The 17,820-nt window shown below is 47.1% G+C and overlaps 1 protein-coding gene across 3 annotated transcripts; it reads left to right on the forward strand.

Annotated features, from left to right (window-relative positions):
• The first annotated feature begins 90 nt into the window (after positions 1 to 90).
• On the forward strand, positions 91 to 16,442 carry galnt7 (UDP-N-acetyl-alpha-D-galactosamine: polypeptide N-acetylgalactosaminyltransferase 7). Of its 3 annotated transcripts, XM_080879811.1 has the most exons (16): positions 91 to 556; positions 4,103 to 4,214; positions 4,687 to 5,005; positions 6,108 to 6,274; positions 7,543 to 7,673; positions 8,758 to 8,837; positions 9,858 to 10,040; positions 10,217 to 10,399; positions 11,017 to 11,134; positions 11,219 to 11,341; positions 11,611 to 11,726; positions 12,164 to 12,266; positions 12,775 to 12,873; positions 13,114 to 13,242; positions 13,416 to 13,446; positions 15,214 to 16,442. In XM_080879811.1, exons 1-16 carry the CDS (start codon positions 434 to 436, stop codon positions 15,318 to 15,320), a joined length of 2,124 nt encoding a protein of 707 aa, XP_080735937.1. In that variant the 5' UTR covers positions 91 to 433; the 3' UTR covers positions 15,321 to 16,442. The 3 variants fall into 3 exon arrangements, with proteins under 3 accessions (XP_080735937.1, XP_080735936.1, XP_080735935.1); XM_080879810.1 differs by lacking the exon at positions 9,858 to 10,040 and having other exon boundaries at positions 92 to 556; XM_080879809.1 differs by lacking the exon at positions 10,217 to 10,399 and having other exon boundaries at positions 93 to 556.
• The last annotated feature ends 1,378 nt before the right edge of the window (positions 16,443 to 17,820 follow it).

Genomic DNA, 17,820 nt, shown 5'->3' on the forward strand with positions numbered 1-17,820 from the left:
GATGCACTTTTTACAATTGTATATGACGTGGACAATGAGCCACATCCCTCCTAATGACGAACAAACCAGACAGGACCGACCTCTTGTTTGTCTCCACACCCAGTAATACCTGCTTTTAAGCCCGTGCGTGAGCCTGTCAGCAGTGGAGACCACAGCCTACCAGCATTGTCGTCCGTGCAGCAGCACAGCCCCACAGGTGGTGGTACTGCGTCTACATCTACACGGCGCCTCAGAGAGCCGGACACGACCGAGAAACAACCGAAGAAGAAGAAACTGTTCCTAGCATGGAGAGGCACGGCGTGTCGGTGTAGTGGAGGCGGAGGTCGCTGCGTCAGCAGGAGCCTGTTCAACATTCAGCACAAGCTAGCGACCTGTTAGCTGCTTAGCTCCCGTGCTAACTTGAAGCTAACGCAGCGTAGCGGCTGCTGCTAACATGAGGCTCAAAGTGGGATTCATTCTGCGGAGCCTGCTGGTCATCGGCACGTTTCTGGGCCTGTTGGTGCTCTGGTCCACCCTGACCCCCAAAGCCAACAGAGACAGCCCGTTTGAGAAAAGGGTGAGTACACAACAGGCTCTGAGCCACATCAGTGTTAGCGTGTGAGCAGTTATGACACGCTGTTGCACTGTGTGTGTGTTGGGCAGTCAGCGGACGCTGTGGTCTGGACTCTAGCTGTACAGTCGCTGCTGCTGACAGCACCGTGGCTCCCAGCATTCATATCCGCATATGTCACCATGTTGGAGTCAAAGGCGGAAGTGGGTTGTAAAAGTTGTTCCGGTATTGCGGTTTTTCTGCAAGGTATTCAAATGATTGCATGTAGACATAAGACCAGTGTGCCACTGAGCCACACGGTCATGGCCGGCGGGAGGTTGTTGGTTCAATTCCAGCCGGAAACGCAGATCCTTTTTGGGTTATGTAAGAAAGGGCACCCGTGTGGAGATTGCGTGGACCCGGTCCCGGGGACGTGTTCTGGCGCTTTGATGGAGGCTTCAGCAGCTCCCGGTGCCTCAGTCACACCTCAGAGGCAGATCTGTGTGCACGCCGCAGCCCACAGTGGGACACCTTTACGTGTCGTGTCCCGTGTCTGCAGCTGTTTAATGGTGTAGGCTCTGCACAGTCACGCTGGTGTTGTCAGAGGACAAATGTCCAGTACGTCCTCTTTATTTGTGCCAGAACAGGTGTCCTGAAGCCCTGACCAGTCTTACAGCGCTGTCAAACACAGGAGACAGACAGGCTGCACCATCTGTTGTCATGTCTTCAGGACATTGTCTGCCTCTTTGGCTGGAGGCAGGTGTAGGTAGAGGGGACTGGTGCAGGGTTTCACACCGTTATTGGATCTGGTGTAAGGCGGCTGCCACAGAAATGGTGTCACCTCTACAGGGCTGGGCTATATGGACAAAAGACGTATCCCAGTTGTTTTTGCCACATGAGTGTATATTGATACACATGATGACAGTTGCTGTGGTGGTGGATGGATGGGGGGTTGGACCATTTCCAGGAATTTTCCCCACAAATGCTCAAAGTACTAAAAAGGAGTTATTTTTGATACTTTGCTGATAATTCATCCATACTTACAGTTACTGTAGGGTGTTGTTGAATGCTGGCCTAGTGGAGTATTAGTGTATTAGCAATTTTAGGGCAGTAAATGAATCCTGCCACGGCTGACCGACACCAGCCTGGTGCAGAGAGGCTGTGTGGGTGCTGTGCCTCTCTCTGAACATGGATTCAACTCTGCTCATTTCTTGTTGGTGTCAACATCACACCGAGTCTCTTGAACAGTGTGATGTTAGACAGCTAACGGGCAGCACCCATCACAGACTCCCTGCTATGGTCTTCGGTATGCTGCGCTGAGGCTGTGCTGTGAGCTTCAGGCAGGACTGCTGCCTCTCTGCCAGCTTGTGTCACAGTTTGCTAGTGAAGGATCAACGGAGCGATCACAGCTGTTTGCAGCTACTGGTGATATTTAATTTTTAACACGGGCTGCTTATGAAACCCACCTGTAGTCATGTACCTGCTGTGGTGTGTCGTCTCCGTCTGGGCCTGCCACCAACCTTCAACACTGGGTAATGCGCCACCTGGTGGTTTGTACTGAGGGTGAGAGAACCTCTGTCTCCATGAACCGTGACCCCTCAGAGCGGTTCACCTTCATGGCCAACTCTAGCAGGGTTTCATCTGATTTAGCTTGCTGAAGGCAGCAGTCACAGGCAGCGTGCAAAACTGTTTATGTGGGCTATAACCATAAGGTCTTATTATTACTAAATAAACAGTGCATAGACGAACAATGAGCTCCTGTGCTCCTTCAGATATCAGTGGGGCTCCTTCAGTGTCGGGAGTGAGTGTGGGACAGTCTGAGGTTTGATTTGTGTGTCCTGGCAGCAGTGAGGCAGATACATGATTTAGTACACACATGCACAAAGAGTGTGCCTGCACCCACTAAGTGTTGGCTAAACACAAAAACATTATTTTTCTAATAGAAATAAGGTAAACTGGCTAACGCTGAGGAAGTCCAGCAGCTTCCTTCACTAGGAGTTTAGTTTCCACCGGTGTGTCTTCTTCTGAAACACACCTCGCCGTCTGCTTGGCTGTTTAACATCAGCTCGGAAGGGCTGAACCTGGACCAGACCAGATCATCAAACAAGGGGGAGGCGGGGTTTATTCTGCGTTGTCAATTTAGACAGACGCTGCAAAAATCCATCGCTGACTTCTGTGAATGAGGGAAGACTGAAGCAAGCTGACCAACACATGCTCTTACACTTTAATGACCAACTTGTTTATTTCTTTGTTGGCGTGCTGAGGTTTGAGAGCTGCTCACACTCAGTCGGTTTTACACGTGCGGAGCTGCAGATCTGGCTGAGCGAGTCCATGAAGAAGTAGGAACAGGCTCTCATCATCTTAGGTTAACGTGCTACACGAGCAGCTTTGTTCCCTGCTGAAGCAGGTGGGTCACCGAGCCTGCGAGCAGCTGTATGTAATCCAGTCACCCAGGTCGGCCCGGGGATGCTGGAGCCTGACCCTGCTGTCACACAGTCAACGCACACACCTCATTGTTTGTATAGATGTCTGTGTTTGTGTTTCTTTTCTTTGGATTTGGTTTCAGGGACTGTACACAAAAGGAAAAGCTACAGTTTAAATCACCACACACACACTAACACACACACACACACTAACAGAGACACACACACACACACACACTAACAGACACACACACACACACACACACTAACAGAGACACACACACACACACACACACACACTAACACACACACACACACACACACACACACACACACACACACTAACAGACACACTAACACACACACACACACACTAACAGAGACACACACACACACACACACACACACTAACAGACACACTAACAGACACACTAACACACACACACGCACACACACACACTAACAGACACACTAACACACACACACACTAACAGACACACACACACACACACACTAACAGACACACTAACACACACACACACGCACACACACACTAACAGACACACTAACACACACACACACGCACACACACACTAACAGACACACTAACACACACACACACACACACTAACAGACACACACACTAACAGACAGACACACACACACACTAACAGACACACACTACCAGATATCAGAATATTAAACATATAAATACAATCCCATAAAGCACAAAACAAAATGATTAATGCCGACAATCCATTAGTTCACATCATGACAGAAGAGCTGAAGTCTCCGCACACTTGGAAGCACAGCCCCCCCTTGTGGTGGACCTGGTAACTGCAGTGGAGCAACTTTATTTAGGATCTTGTGCACTAACCATATGTTTGAATCACGTTTGATTATCAGAATTTAACATCTAGAACAGGACAGTAATGATATTGATGTGCTTTTCTCTGCAGAACCTTTCGAGTTTGTTTGTTTGTGGTGTGTTTGGTTTTGATTCGCTCGTGTTTGTGACCAGCGTGGCGCGCAGACAGACTCGCTGTGTCTTGGCTGCATTAACTCTGTGAATGTTTAAAATGAGCTGCATTGTATTTCAGTGTAGGACACACGTGTTTAATATCCATGTCTGTTGTGTTTCATCATGCAGGATGACAGCTTGTTGCCCAAAGGTGACCTTGCAGAGCAGTTTAAGCCTGTGATGCCCTGGCCTCATGTGGAGGGGGTGGAGGTCGACCTCGACTCCATCAGACTGAAACACGGTGAGGACTGGCTTGTTTTTTCCTGACTGTGGCCAAAGCGGGTGACTATCAAAGTGACAGCCCACGGTATTACTGTATTTAAATCACCAATACTGGTGTATACCTCCTGTATTAGACATGAGTCAATCAGAGAGGCTAGGAGGATTTGTACATGTGCAGAGGAGGGAGGGTGGATGTTCTGGACACAGGGTGATGAAGACGGAGCAGGAGGGCAAGAGGAAGACCTCAGAGGAAGTTCATGGATGTAGTGAAGGAGGAGATGCAGGGGGATGCTGGGATAGGGAGATAGTCTGCTGTGGAGCAGCTGACAGAAGATGATCCTCATTAGTGATTGTTTGTTGGTCTGTAATCACTGCTAATTAACATCAGCCCTGACAGTGGTTTTGGTGTTTTCTCCTGCCAAAGACTTAAAGTCTAACTTTCTTAGCACTTGTATGCTGTGGTCCTGTGTCATCTCTTGGTTTGTGTTCAGGAGGGGCCGACCTTCCCAAGGATTCAAAGGAGCAATCCAACCAGAAGCAGGTGATTCAACAGCAGTATGTGACATTCGGACCTCACACACACGCCTACACTAGCCCCGTCCTGAAGAAAGGTATCCTGGGAAATTTTGAGCCTAAGGAGCCTGAACCTCCAGGGGTCCCCGGTGGACCCGGAGAGGGCGCTAAGCCGTTTGTCCTGGGTCCAGAGTACAAAGACTCGGTTCAGGCCTCCATCAAAGAGTTTGGCTTCAACATGGTTGCCAGTGACATGATTTCACTGGACAGAACAATCAATGACATACGCCACGAAGAGTAAGTACTGCTTCCACTGAATGCATGTCTGCCATCTTTTGTCCTGCAGTCACATCAACCTGATTAATGTTACAGGAGATAAACTTCAATAGCCACAGGAAACGGGCAGTAAGCCTAACACCGATCGTCCTCCTGTAACCTCACTCAGGGATCAATCAGGAAATGATACTGAATCATGCCGCGTGTGCAGACACGTGTTCACAATGTGTTTCTCGTAAACAGAAAAGCGACACATCATTAAGTACGCCGTATCCTGTGTTCTGAGTGCAGAAATGGGCGTGATGACCAAATCACTGTGGCCGATTTCTAACACGACACCTTTGGCAGAGTGTAGCGTGACACAGGTGCTGCCTCACAGCCTTTTCAATTGGCGCTGCTGACTTTATCGCTCAGTTGAAGTGAGAACATAAATGCTTCCACTCAGATCCTCGTACAGGCTGCAAACTAATTCGGTGAATGATGTTCTTGTGTTTGTTTCTGCATGTACGAGTCGGTGTGAACTAGGGCTGCTCGATTGTGGCAAAAATGATAATCATGATTGTTTTCACTGAAATTGAGATCTCGATTATTTGACGATATTTATTTAACAATAACAATGTGTTGAGACCGCTGCTCTTAATTGTTGTGACACGTGTTCGAAACGCAGAGAGGTGCGCTCGATTTGCCACACGGAGCAGCGCGAGAGTAAAGCACGAGGGAGGGGCTAATAATCGGCTCGGTCATTTTTAATGATCGTTGAAAGCCCAGATCGTAATCGAGATTAAAATTCGATTAATTGAGCAGCCCTAGTGTGAAAGGAACATTAACACAAGACTCAGGCTATGGGTCCTGCTGCCGTGGACTGAAATGCACCGTTAGCCTCATTCTCACACACATTGTGCACATGCTTTCTCTGTGCCTTCGAACTTTAACCTGGCGCTCACACACTCGCGCTCTGATGGATGCAGAGCTGAAGCGTCGGACTGTTAGACGGCGCCTGTGTCACAGTGTCGATGCACAGTTTCAACAAGTTTTACCGTGTAGGAGTTGCGTTGGTGCAGCGAGACTGTACTACGCTGTGCAGCAACTAGGTTTCTCATGGCACACCGTGTCCTCTGTGCAGGTGTAAGTACTGGCACTACGACGACAGACTGCTCACATCCAGCGTGGTGATAGTCTTCCATAACGAAGGCTGGTCAACGCTGATGAGGACTGTCCACAGTGTCATCAAGAGGACTCCTCGCAGGTACCTGGCTGAGATTGTCCTGATAGATGACTTCAGTAACAAAGGTGGGTCTGTTTAAAAACATCATTTTAGATGCGTGTTGGTTCCACTGTGAACAGCCTCCTTTTTCCATCATGCTGTTAATGATCACCTGCAAAGGCCGTCCTGTTGGTTCACGTGGTGCTGTCTGCTGCAGTCTGTGGTCAGAGGCAAGGTGTCACATGGTGTTACCATCATGTCTGTGCACGCTCCTCAGACGTCCACGTGGGCGGCTGTAATCCCCCAGTGGAGCCAGAACGCAGCACAGAGAAGACAGAGGCTAACAACCTGACTGTAGAGAAACAAAGCACGGACACATGTCAGTGTATTCGCTACAGCACGCTGCACTCAGCTGTGGAGCATCAGAGAGGGACATGAAAGTGAGAGGAGGACCAGACAAGCTGCACAGCTGACTCATGCTAGCTAAGTTAGCTAATGCTGTCTGACTAGGCTGGAGTGCTAAACTCTAACTTAGTGGAATGTAAGGAAACCTACCTATGATAGAAACGTCTGTGTGATCAGCTGCTAACAGCCATGAACATATCAATCAGCTGGTGCTGTGTGCAGCACGCATGTGGGAACACATCACTGATAGGTGTGTAGCTTAAACCCATTCGCTGGAACGTCCAAGACAATTCAACTACACAGCAAAAGCAACACACAAGTAGGCAAAGTTCTTCGTGTTACTCATGCATGAGGGAGAGAACCACGACAAGCGCCGTTCCTTCGCTTGACCTCAGTCGCTCTCGTCCGCTCCCCCGTAACACTGCTCTTTTATCGAGGTCACATGAATATACATAGGTTCATTAACATACGACGTATTCATACACACAAAGAGTTGTGTGTGTGTGTGTGTGTGTGTGTGCGTGAGTGTGTGGTCAGAGTGTGACCCCATAAAGACTTCCCTAAACCTGCTGGTCTGGAAGTCCAGCGGTCCATCTAAACTAAAGGCACTCAGACTAAAACTGACACAGCTACGTTTATCCTGCCATGAAGCAATAAAACGAGGTAGACCTCTCCCCAGCTGCCAGGGTGTGGATGCCAGAGGACTCTGCAGTGCACACGATGCCTTTGCAGACTCCTAAGAATCTACCAACATGACATTGATTATACAACTCTAAGCATATATGAGTAGATATTTCTAAGCATAAATGACAATCAACAATACAAATCTAACAATCACCAGCTCGTGTCTTTACTCCAGCATTCGTCTGTCAGCAAACCAAAACTGTTTTCTCAAATGCTCATTGGTCCAAACGCGTGTACTAATGCTGGCTAACCAATGCACTTGCAGTCCATCTGAAGGAGCGCCTGGAGGAGTACATCAAGCAGTGGAACGGCCTCGTCAAACTCTTCAGGAATGAGAAGAGGGAAGGATTAATACAGGCCAGGAGCATTGGAGCCAAGAAGGCCACCAAAGGACAGGTACCATGTGACGCCACTGTTGCTTTTCCTCTCTAATGCTGACGATGTCTCTTAGACTTTTAATTAGCGAACTGATCAGAATTTAAAATAAACACAGTGACGTACTGTGTGTAGTGTGTAAGAGTACTCTGTGTTAAATGTACAACATCGCCTCTGAAGAGATCCCAACGTGCGGCCGCTGCAGACAGGAAACCGTTCCAGCTCAGTTCTTACGTTCTGGCACTGCTGCAGTTTTCCGCAGAGATTTTGGTTCCATGTGATGTAACTGTTTTGTTTTGTATGTACACTTTATTACTGCAGAAACAATTTCATATAGTAAGAAAGTAAACTGGGCTCCCATCTTTAAATAAGTGTCAATAACTGATTTGTAAAAGTGCCGAATGGCACCAGCAGTCCTGTCAGTGATCCTCTGCATCACCGACAGTCCGACAAGCCGAATAAAAGAACTCAGACAACTGATGGGAGATCAGCTGACAGGCGGGAGAAAAGCATGTAGAGAGGACACGAACACAGTGCAGAGGAGCGTCCACAAACAGCTGCAGAGGGCCAGTCGTTCTGGCTCTAACAGGGATGAAACCACACACGACTAATCTATCAGCAGAGTGAGAACTTTTAGTTTCTCATTTTCAAACTGCAGAGAACAGGAGGCAGGCCTCGTCTTTGTAACGTGAAGTTTAAACATGCTGGAGAAAAAACACTTTGAGGTTTGTCACAGTGTGACTGGAGGTCACAGCCAGCAAGAGTGGACACCGTGTTTGTGACAATTTTACCAACAGACACGGCGCTTCATCTGTCCTTAAACATGCCTGCAGTTAAACCCTCGTTTGTGTCATGTGACGCCAGATTTGCAGATGCAAACCTGCTCTGAAGGCGTTGTGTGTTTTTGCTGCTGACATCAAGCCACAATGAACTGGTCCTTATGTTTCTGAGCAAGAGAAGGAAGAATTCTCACGAGTCGGCAGATTTCGTGACCCAGGAGTCGGAGCTGCTGTCATATTTCAGGATGTCAGTGGACGCGTGGAGCAACATTTAGACAGAGGCTCAGCTTTGCAGCATCACATTTCAAAGGGTTTCCTTTTTAAAGGTGCTGGTCTACCTGGATGCTCACTGTGAGGTCGGGATCAACTGGTACGCTCCACTGATCGCTCCCATTTCAAAGGACAGGTAGTGCGCGCGCACACACACACACACACACACAGTGTAGCCTCATGTTATCACAGCTGTCGTGGTTGTGAAGCTGTGCTGTCTGTTAACCTGCAGCTTGTTGTTTTTCAGCACTGCTGTGACAGTTTCAGTTTTTCTGTTTGCACGTCCTGTTCAATGACGTGAACTCAGACATACAGACGTTATTATTACGACATTATTTGTAATGTTGCTCCCGTGTGATCGATGTGAAATCAAATCACGACGTGCAGACTTTCAGCTGTAATTCGAGGGCTTTGAGTCAACCTGCTGAATAATTTAGTCGGCTGTCTTTATTGACCCCCAAAGGGAAATTGCACAAATTGTGTTTGTGTGAGTTTGTTATCGCAGCAGCAGATTCGCACAAAGATGCAAAACAGACGCATTTTAGAGGCTGAAAAGTCACGGACTGAACTATCATAAAGTCAAATTTAAGATTTTATTTTTAAATTAAGAAAAAGATATGAAATGTGATGACCTGCAGCTCTGTAGTGTGTCTTGGACAGATGAGCGAACCGGCCTCGCTAACCGCGAAGCCGTCTGAGTCGGTGTCCTGTTGCTTTTTCAGTTCTACACATAATATAATCTGGATATGAGATGGCTCTGATTGAAAACCAACACATCACCAGAATAATATGGATCCAACTGTTGAATGTTAAAAATGGCTCAACAATGTGGCACAGATGGTTTTAATCTTATGGCTGATCAGTGGCTGAGTGCCTGGAGCTGTATTGATGGAGCCTCGGTGAGTTAGGGCCTCCCCTCCACCAGTCCTTTGACATTTTATGCTTTTTAATCAGTTTTCTGTATCAGAAAGGTCTGACGGCGCTCCGAGGACGCGTCGTCGTCCCACCGTGGCTGCTCAGTCTGCGCGCCTCTAGATCGTCTGCTGTGCTGCATCACTTCTACGCTCTGAGCCACACACTCCTTTACTCTGGTTTTACAGCGCTGTTGTTGAAAAGCGGCACATCCAAAGGCTTGTGTGTGTTTATGTGTATGTAGGACAGTATGCACAGTGCCGCTGATAGACTATATAGATGGTAATGAGTACAGTATGGAGCCCCAGCAAGGCGGAGACGAGGACGGCCTGGCTAGAGGAGCGTGGGACTGGAGCCTGCTCTGGAAGAGAGTGCCGCTTAGCCAGAGAGAGAAGGCCAAGAGAGCGCACACCACCCAGCCTTACCGGTACACACAACGCACCAGCTTGTTAAACTGACCTCTGTTCTGTTTGTGTCTCCACCCCCACCCCGCGTGGCACCTTTCCCTGTGTCTGTCTGTGTGTTTTTCCTGGCACTGCTGTCATCCCCTTCATGTACACCCCTCCTCTCCACGTATGCTGCATGCGTGGCCCTCTGTGTCAGAACGGTGTGTACGGTGCCTCTGATCGACTCCGTCCACGGCGAGACGTTCACCTTTGAGCCCCAGGGTGGAGGAGACAGCAACGGTTTTGCTAGAGGCGCCTGGGATTGGAGCATGCTGTGGAAGAGAATCCCTCTGGGAGCCAGGGAGCATAAGCTGAGAAAAACTCAGACTGAGCCTTATAGGTACACACAGTCATTCCCAACTCGTGTGGACGTGTCCCGGTCATTTCTCACAGGGCTCACAGTAGGAGTAGAGCAGCCTCACCTTAACAGAAAATGCTAATCTTAAGGTCATGTCAGCCGTGCCTGTGTAGAGGTAACGTCATGAGTATGAGTCATTGTTTAGGTGTCTGCTTTTGGGGAATCGCTGCACACATCTATCTTCCACCCACTGGAGGGGAGGAGCTTGTTGTTGACTCTTCTTTGTTCAGTGTAGCACAGCTTCCTCTCAGGTGTCTCTTACCCTGAGTCTGTCTGAAAGGCCTCCTTCTTTCCTTTAAGTGGTCTTGGTGGCTGCGTTGCCTAAGGTGGGTTGAGTCCCGAGCTGAAGGCCGTGGGACTTTGGGATATTTGTGGGGTCTGTGGGTGAGCTTCTGGTGTGAACTGGGCTCGGACTGAGGCACCATCACTCCTTTCTGTCTTCACATTTTCATTCGTCCTCCTGCTGTCTTTCACTCATGTCTCTGTCAGTGTCACTTGTTCATTATCACGTCAGCAGAGGGACTGACCGCGTAGAGTCACATGATTACAAAGAGATGGAAGCTTGTTTCGGGCTGAGGACTGTTTCTTTATACCTGCAGGTCTCCAGCCATGGCAGGAGGTCTCTTTGCTATAGAAAGAGACTTTTTCTTTGAGCTGGGACTGTACGACCCTGGACTGCAGATATGGGGAGGGGAGAATTTTGAAATATCTTACAAGGTAGACTTTGAATTGTCCAGTTTATGTTCATCCCTGCACATTGTAAAGACATCATGGTTACTGTGACTCTGTATGCTGGTCCAGATCTGGCAGTGTGGTGGCCAGCTGCTCTTTGTGCCCTGTTCTCGCGTCGGCCACATCTACAGACTTCAGGGATGGCAAGGCAACCCTCCGCCAGCACATGTTGGATCCTCGCCTACTCTCAAGGTGAAAGCAGACAAACGTGTGAATGGATGGAAACTTGTATAGTGCACATCTTCTGTTTCAAGTTTCCACAGAGTCCTGCATTTCCAAGTTTCTGTCTACACAAAGGAGGTGTTGCTGCCATCTGGCCCTCCACCTGCATGCATGGAGCCAGGTCCAATAGCAGATGCATGCTTTTGCCCTTCTGCCCACAGTCACCGCTACACCTATGCAATCACTCTGTCATGAAAGGGATGGTACTTCATCTACATGTGTTGTATTTGTGTTTGCAGAACTATGTTCGTGTGGTGGAGGTTTGGTGGGACGACTATAAGGACTACTTCTACGCCAGCCGCCCTGAAACTCTGACTCTGGCCTACGGAGACATCAGTGACCTTAAACGATTCAGGTGCACAAAAACCACTCTTCTACCTTTTTACTGAGTGAACGCCCACTCAGAACATAGTGTAGCACTGACTGACTTTCCCCAGGATGTATTCCTTCAGCTGTGCAGTGTGATTGTATGATTTGCAGTCGACGAGTTGGTCTTCATTTAGGGAAAACTGTTTAATGTGGGTACGATCATATAAAGGTTTGTTGTGCTTTTGACACAAATTCACTCCATCGCTGTGGAAACGTTAAACACTGACCTCCAACTGTGCTCAGAAAGATGTGGCTACGCATGCACCCTCTATCATGCTGTAGCGTAAATGTTTTAAAGTGGTGTGTTACAGGTGTGCAGTAAATAACATGCAGGACTATGTGACCTGAGGATGAAGCGTTTTTCTGTCTGAATTCATCTTTAGCTGCTAAGCACACAGCTGATCTCATGTTTGCTTGTTGCAGGGAGGAGCATCGATGCAAAAGTTTCAAGTGGTTCATGGAGGAAATAGCATACGACATTCCACAGCACTACCCACTTCCTCCTAAAAATGTAGAGTGGGGGGAGGTAGGCGTGCTCACACACACACTCTCGTTTTGATATCATAGTGAGGACATAATGCTTTCCCTAGCCGCACACCCTAACCATTAAAGATGAATGCATAACCCTGTCTGTGGCCCTAAAACCACATTTTGAGTTTCAAAACTGTCTTCCCACTCGTGTGGACGGGCGTTTAGTCCCCATAAGGCAGGCTTGGCCAACTCCAGGCCGAGGGGGCCGGTGTCCTGCTGGTTTTAGATCTCACCCTCAGTCAACACGCCTGAATCACAGGATTAGTCCATTACCAGCCTCTGGAGAACTTCAGGACACGTTGAGGACGTCATTTAGCCTTTAAATCAGCTGTGTTGGATTAAGGACACATCTAAAACCTGCAGGACACCGGCCTGAGGCCTGGAGTTTGGACACCACTGCCATAAGGGCTGTTGGTCCCCACAAGCCTGCCAGTATTTGGTCCTCACAAAGATGCATAAACATGTTTCACACACAGCATGCTTCACTGTCCCTGTGATTGCAGATCCGGGGCTTCGACACCAGTTACTGCATCGACAGCATGGGACACACTAACGGAGGGAATGTAGAGCTGGGCCCGTGCCACAGGATGGGTGGAAACCAGGTAATTAAACACTGTCACACGTGACGTGGCTCTTTGTTTCCTCTGGTGTGACGACATGAGCCAGTGTTACTGTGATCAGTGGGTTAAAGGGACAGCTGGCTGCTTCTGTAGATGAAAGCTTGGGCTCCTTATCGCTCCATGAGTGTGCTCTCCTGCCTCGTGTCACAGAAAGGATGGAGGCAGGCTTTACGTTAGGTGTCCAGATCCTGACTCTGGTTTTTCACCCTGAACTCTGTGTAGCTGTTCCGCATCAATGAAGCCAACCAGCTGATGCAGTATGATCAGTGCCTGACCATAGGAGGCGACAAGTCTGCTATCATCATCACACACTGTGAAACCAACCAGCACATGGAGTGGAAGTACTTCAAGGTGAGACACACACAGATCATAAGATGGATGTAGTGTTGGTCTTTAGATGTTTGCTCAGCAGCGTGTGGAGGCTGGAAGCACTAAGATCACACCAACATGTAGGAGGCAGAAAATCTCTGACACAAGCTGAATTTACTGCCTTTTTTTCTCTCCTTTCCCGTCTGTGTCTGCAGGATCTGCATCGATTCACTCATGTGCCAACAGGTAAAGGACTGCACTGGCATTTTAACTCATCTTTTCTCATCATCAAAGGCACTTTTGGCTTTATCACACATGGAGTCAGCTGCTGTTCGCATCATTTACTTCAGCCTCAGAAGTGCTTTTGGTGCCAGACAGAGACACACACACACACACACACACACACACACACACACACACACACACACACACACACACACACACACACACAAAAGCCCGTTCAGCTATCTTAGTGAGGACCGTCATTGACATAATGGTTTCCCTAGCCCCTTACCCTAACCCTAATCTGGCCCTAACACTATTCTTTAACTAAGCCCCAACCCACATGATAAACCATAACCATTCTGGTCTTAAACCTAATTAATTGGACCAATAATTTGGCCCTAAACCCAATCATTGCATAACAATTAATTACAATTTCCATTTGGCTTTAATCCTAATTGGTACAGTATTACAGTTACAAACTCAATTGATTAATTACATTTAAGAATAATAAAACATAAATTAAATATACAGTTGTGGTTAAACATACTAAGTACACGGTTAAAAAAATACTGTAGACATGATTAAAAATGATTTACATGGTTAAAAAATGACAATCTTTCTAAAAACATGTTGTTGATAGTGAGGAGTGATCAAAAAATACATTTGGAGAAATTCTACCCAAAAAACTAAGAACTTTCTAAAACGAAATTCGAACTGAAAAACAGACGTGTACAAGTGTACAAGTGGGAGGGTGTAAATAGAAGCACTCTCTGCTCACTCCTCTCCATCGGACAGAGCAGGTCGCTGAGAGCAAGCCTGGTTTCCTCTTTCCACTGTGCGTAACTAGACCTGAAGACCTTCACGGGTGGAATCGCCGCCACATAGGCACACACATTCATTTGTTATAATTTGATTTCTTTTTTCTGTAAAATACTAAAAGGTTCTTTTCAAAACCAATTCATTTTCTTTCTTTAAAAACTTTTTAAAAAGTTAAAAATTTCTTTTCATTTGGTGAAACAAAAACAACAATTAAAAAACTCATCATGGTTGGATGGACTTCTGACTGGACCCTGGTGCACCATGGCAGACGCCGTGGACAATCCAGGACCCAGACACCCTACCGAGGGATGGCCCGTGCACCGCCCGCCTCCAATTGGAGGAGGGGCCCAAACGCTCATCCTAAACCTGACCATAACCTAATTGTAACCCTGACACTAAAACCACAGCCTCAAAAAGGCCTTCAAACTTGTGAGGACCGGTGAGTGTGTCCTCACAAGTGACTGTTGGTTCTCACAAGTATAGTGAATGCAGCTTTGGGTCCTCACAAAGATAGCTAGACAGGAACACACACACCATTCATGGTTTGCCCGTGCTCTGGTCTGGTCTACATCCTGCAGTGAGTGTTGGGCAGAATGTAGACCAGACCAGCACAGAAGGTTCTGGTTTGTTTTTCATTACCCTGCAGTGTGACACCCTGCACGCTCACAGCAGTAATAATCGTGTCCACACCACATTGTTAAAGGGCAGCCTTCCCACAGTTGTCCCTCAGTGCATGTGGACAGCACTAGTGTGTAGACCAGGGGTGGGGACCTCCAGGCCTTGAGGGCCTGTGTGTGTCAGATCTCACCATGAATCACATGATTAGTTCATTACTAGACCTCTGGAGAACTTCAAGACATGTCTAAAACCTGCAGGACCTTGAGGCCTGGAGGTCCCCACCCTGGTGTGTGTTTTGTAGGTGGCCTGTGAGCGTCCGTCAGTAATCCCGCTGCTGTATTCTCCATATAGGAAAATGTCTGGACCGCTCCGATCTGCTTCACAAAGTGTTCGTATCAGACTGTGACACCAGTAAAACCACTCAGAAATGGGAGATGAATAACATCGTGGCTGTGTGAAGACATCTGGGAGAGATCTGTTTAGAGGAAGAATACCTGACACCTAGGTGTTGGTGTACCTCCAACAAAATGAAGCCCAAATGGTTTAACTGTTGACATCGGCCCAAATGTGAAGGTTGCTCTGACACTCCAGAAGAGTTTGATCCAGAGCTGCTGGATGAACACGAACTGTCCCTGGTGGTTGTTTACACTGTCTCTGTCCTTTCAGGCTCTCAGGTCTTTTCTAATTTTCTCATTGCATTTGTGAAATGAATCCCATCAAGTCTTAAGATTATTAGGTCTGTTTAGTCCTCGGCCAAACTGATGAGCTGACTTACCAAAGAGTTTAGACTTCAGTCACATCATCATCATCATCATCATGGGTGTGGTTTTTAGTCTGCCGCTGGAAAAAGACCAGGATGAAGAAGGTCCTCAGTTTAACGGAGGAAAAGAGCGACAAGCAGCACATTTTGAAGAATATTTGGACGTGGTGACTCGCTGCTGCTGTTTGCTTTGATTTGGTTTTATTGGATCTTCACAAACAAACCCCTCGTCTGGCCTAAGTGTGATTTTGATTGCACAGGCTCAGTTTGGCTCATTGGTGATTTTATTTTCATTTACCAAAATGTTGAAAAGGCAAAAAAAAAAAAAGGATTTCCTCCCATTCGCGTCCCTAAGCTGTGGCAGCGTTTCCTTCCTCTGTGCTGAGCTTTCAAACCAGCATGAACTCCTGAACTTTAGCGCTTTGCTCCTCACAGGCTTCATTTACTCTCTGACATACACTGGGATACTCTAAAGGATGTGTGGGTCGCCGTCTTACCGACAGTCTGGATGAGAAATATAGAGTTTAGTAGCTGACCAGTACTGTGACTCATTAGTAATCGGGGTGGGGTTGGAGGCAGGATTATTAACATGTAAAAAATGCACAATTATTGTGGTTAAAAAAAGAAGATGTTTTTGTTTTGTGTGCAGCAGGGAGGGGCTTTGGTGTTTGGATGTTTTGTACTGTGTAAATAATCATTTCTAAAGATGATCGTGATGGATTTTGTGGAGGGCTTGAATGATCTTGTAAATAGCTAACTTATAGCAGAGATTTCATAATGTGGGCTGAGGAAATAAATGACCTGATTTTTACAACTATAACTGTGTGACTGAAGTGGAACTACTTCATCAGCCTGTGCGAGAATCTCGCCTCACAGCAACAAAGTTGCTATGGATACGACCCCTCCCACAGGCCGAAGATGTGCAGAGTTATGGACGCGAGCGGCGAGACAGCCTGCAGTCTAAAGCAGGTCGAGCAGAAAAGGCGAGAGGTGTCAGGACGGAGGGGTGGAGCTGCAGGTGGATGTGTCCGGTGTTACAGGCTGCACAGTGGGCTTCACTTTGTTCTGTGCTCTTCTTTCTGTTTAAAGAATGAGAATCGTTTCTTTTTGTGAAAAAGTTATAAACAGAAAAAGGATTGAGAGAAAGAAACCTAAAATTCCAAACAAAATACACTAACAGACAATTGTAGATGCTCCTGTGTAAGGTCATTAAGATTAAACCGTGATGATAAACTTTGAACAATATTAAGTTGGCTGAGTTAGCTGCACAGTTTCTTCCTGATAAAAGGGAGTTTGTCCTTCCCATTGTTGGCTGCTGGGGTTTTCTCCATTTTGCCAGATTTGTCTGGTGACACCACTGAGAGAAACGATCTTTATATGAAGTATTTAAAACCTTGAGACGCACACACAGCGCTGTATTGTGAGTCAGTCACGGTGTGTTCTGCAGTACCCCTCCATGAACATCGTGCTGATAACATTCATATACATTTACCCACAAGAATTTCTTACAGTTTGACACGTATTTACATTTTCACATAATTTACAAATAATCATCAAAATCATAAAAAGGAAATCAATTATTTTTTCAGTGTAATGTAAATTCGTGGTAGGCAATATCAGTGATGGCAATAACAGCGTTACAAGTAACGGCGTTACTTTTTTCAGTAACGAGTCCCTCCATATTTTGGCCAATCACATGCGAGGATATAGGATAATATCATTATGTGAAAAACAGAGAGTGAGAGACGCGACAGTCAAGTGGAGCGTGCGTCTGTCCTCTCAGTGAGAGACAGTAGACAGCTGTGCGAAAGCAAAAACACAAATATGCCTGACACCCGTAAACAAAGCAGCATCTGGCTGCAGTTTAAAGACTTTTTTGTCTTGGTCTCGATACCCTCCGGTCTTGGTGATGTCTTGGTCTCGGTTTAGGCGGTCTTGACTACAAGTCTAGTAACGAGTAATCTAATTACTATTCCTATCGTTACAACGCCGTTACCGTTACTAACAAGAAACTGCGGCGCGGTCGCGTTACTATTTTACAGCAAACAGATGGTTGAAGCTGTCTGTAGTTTACAGCATCTTATATCAGCTGCACAGAAGTAGCTGTAAGTAATCTGGGCGCTGCAGCTTTAAGCAGCTGCGCTCCCGCGGACAGCGATCACTTTCTGCCCGACGATCACTTTTTGGCACAACACCTG

The sequence above is a fragment of the Rhamphochromis sp. 'chilingali' genome (genome assembly GCF_963969265.1).
Source record: "Rhamphochromis sp. 'chilingali' genome assembly, chromosome: 4".
Classification (NCBI taxonomy): domain Eukaryota; kingdom Metazoa; phylum Chordata; class Actinopteri; order Cichliformes; family Cichlidae; genus Rhamphochromis; species Rhamphochromis sp. 'chilingali'.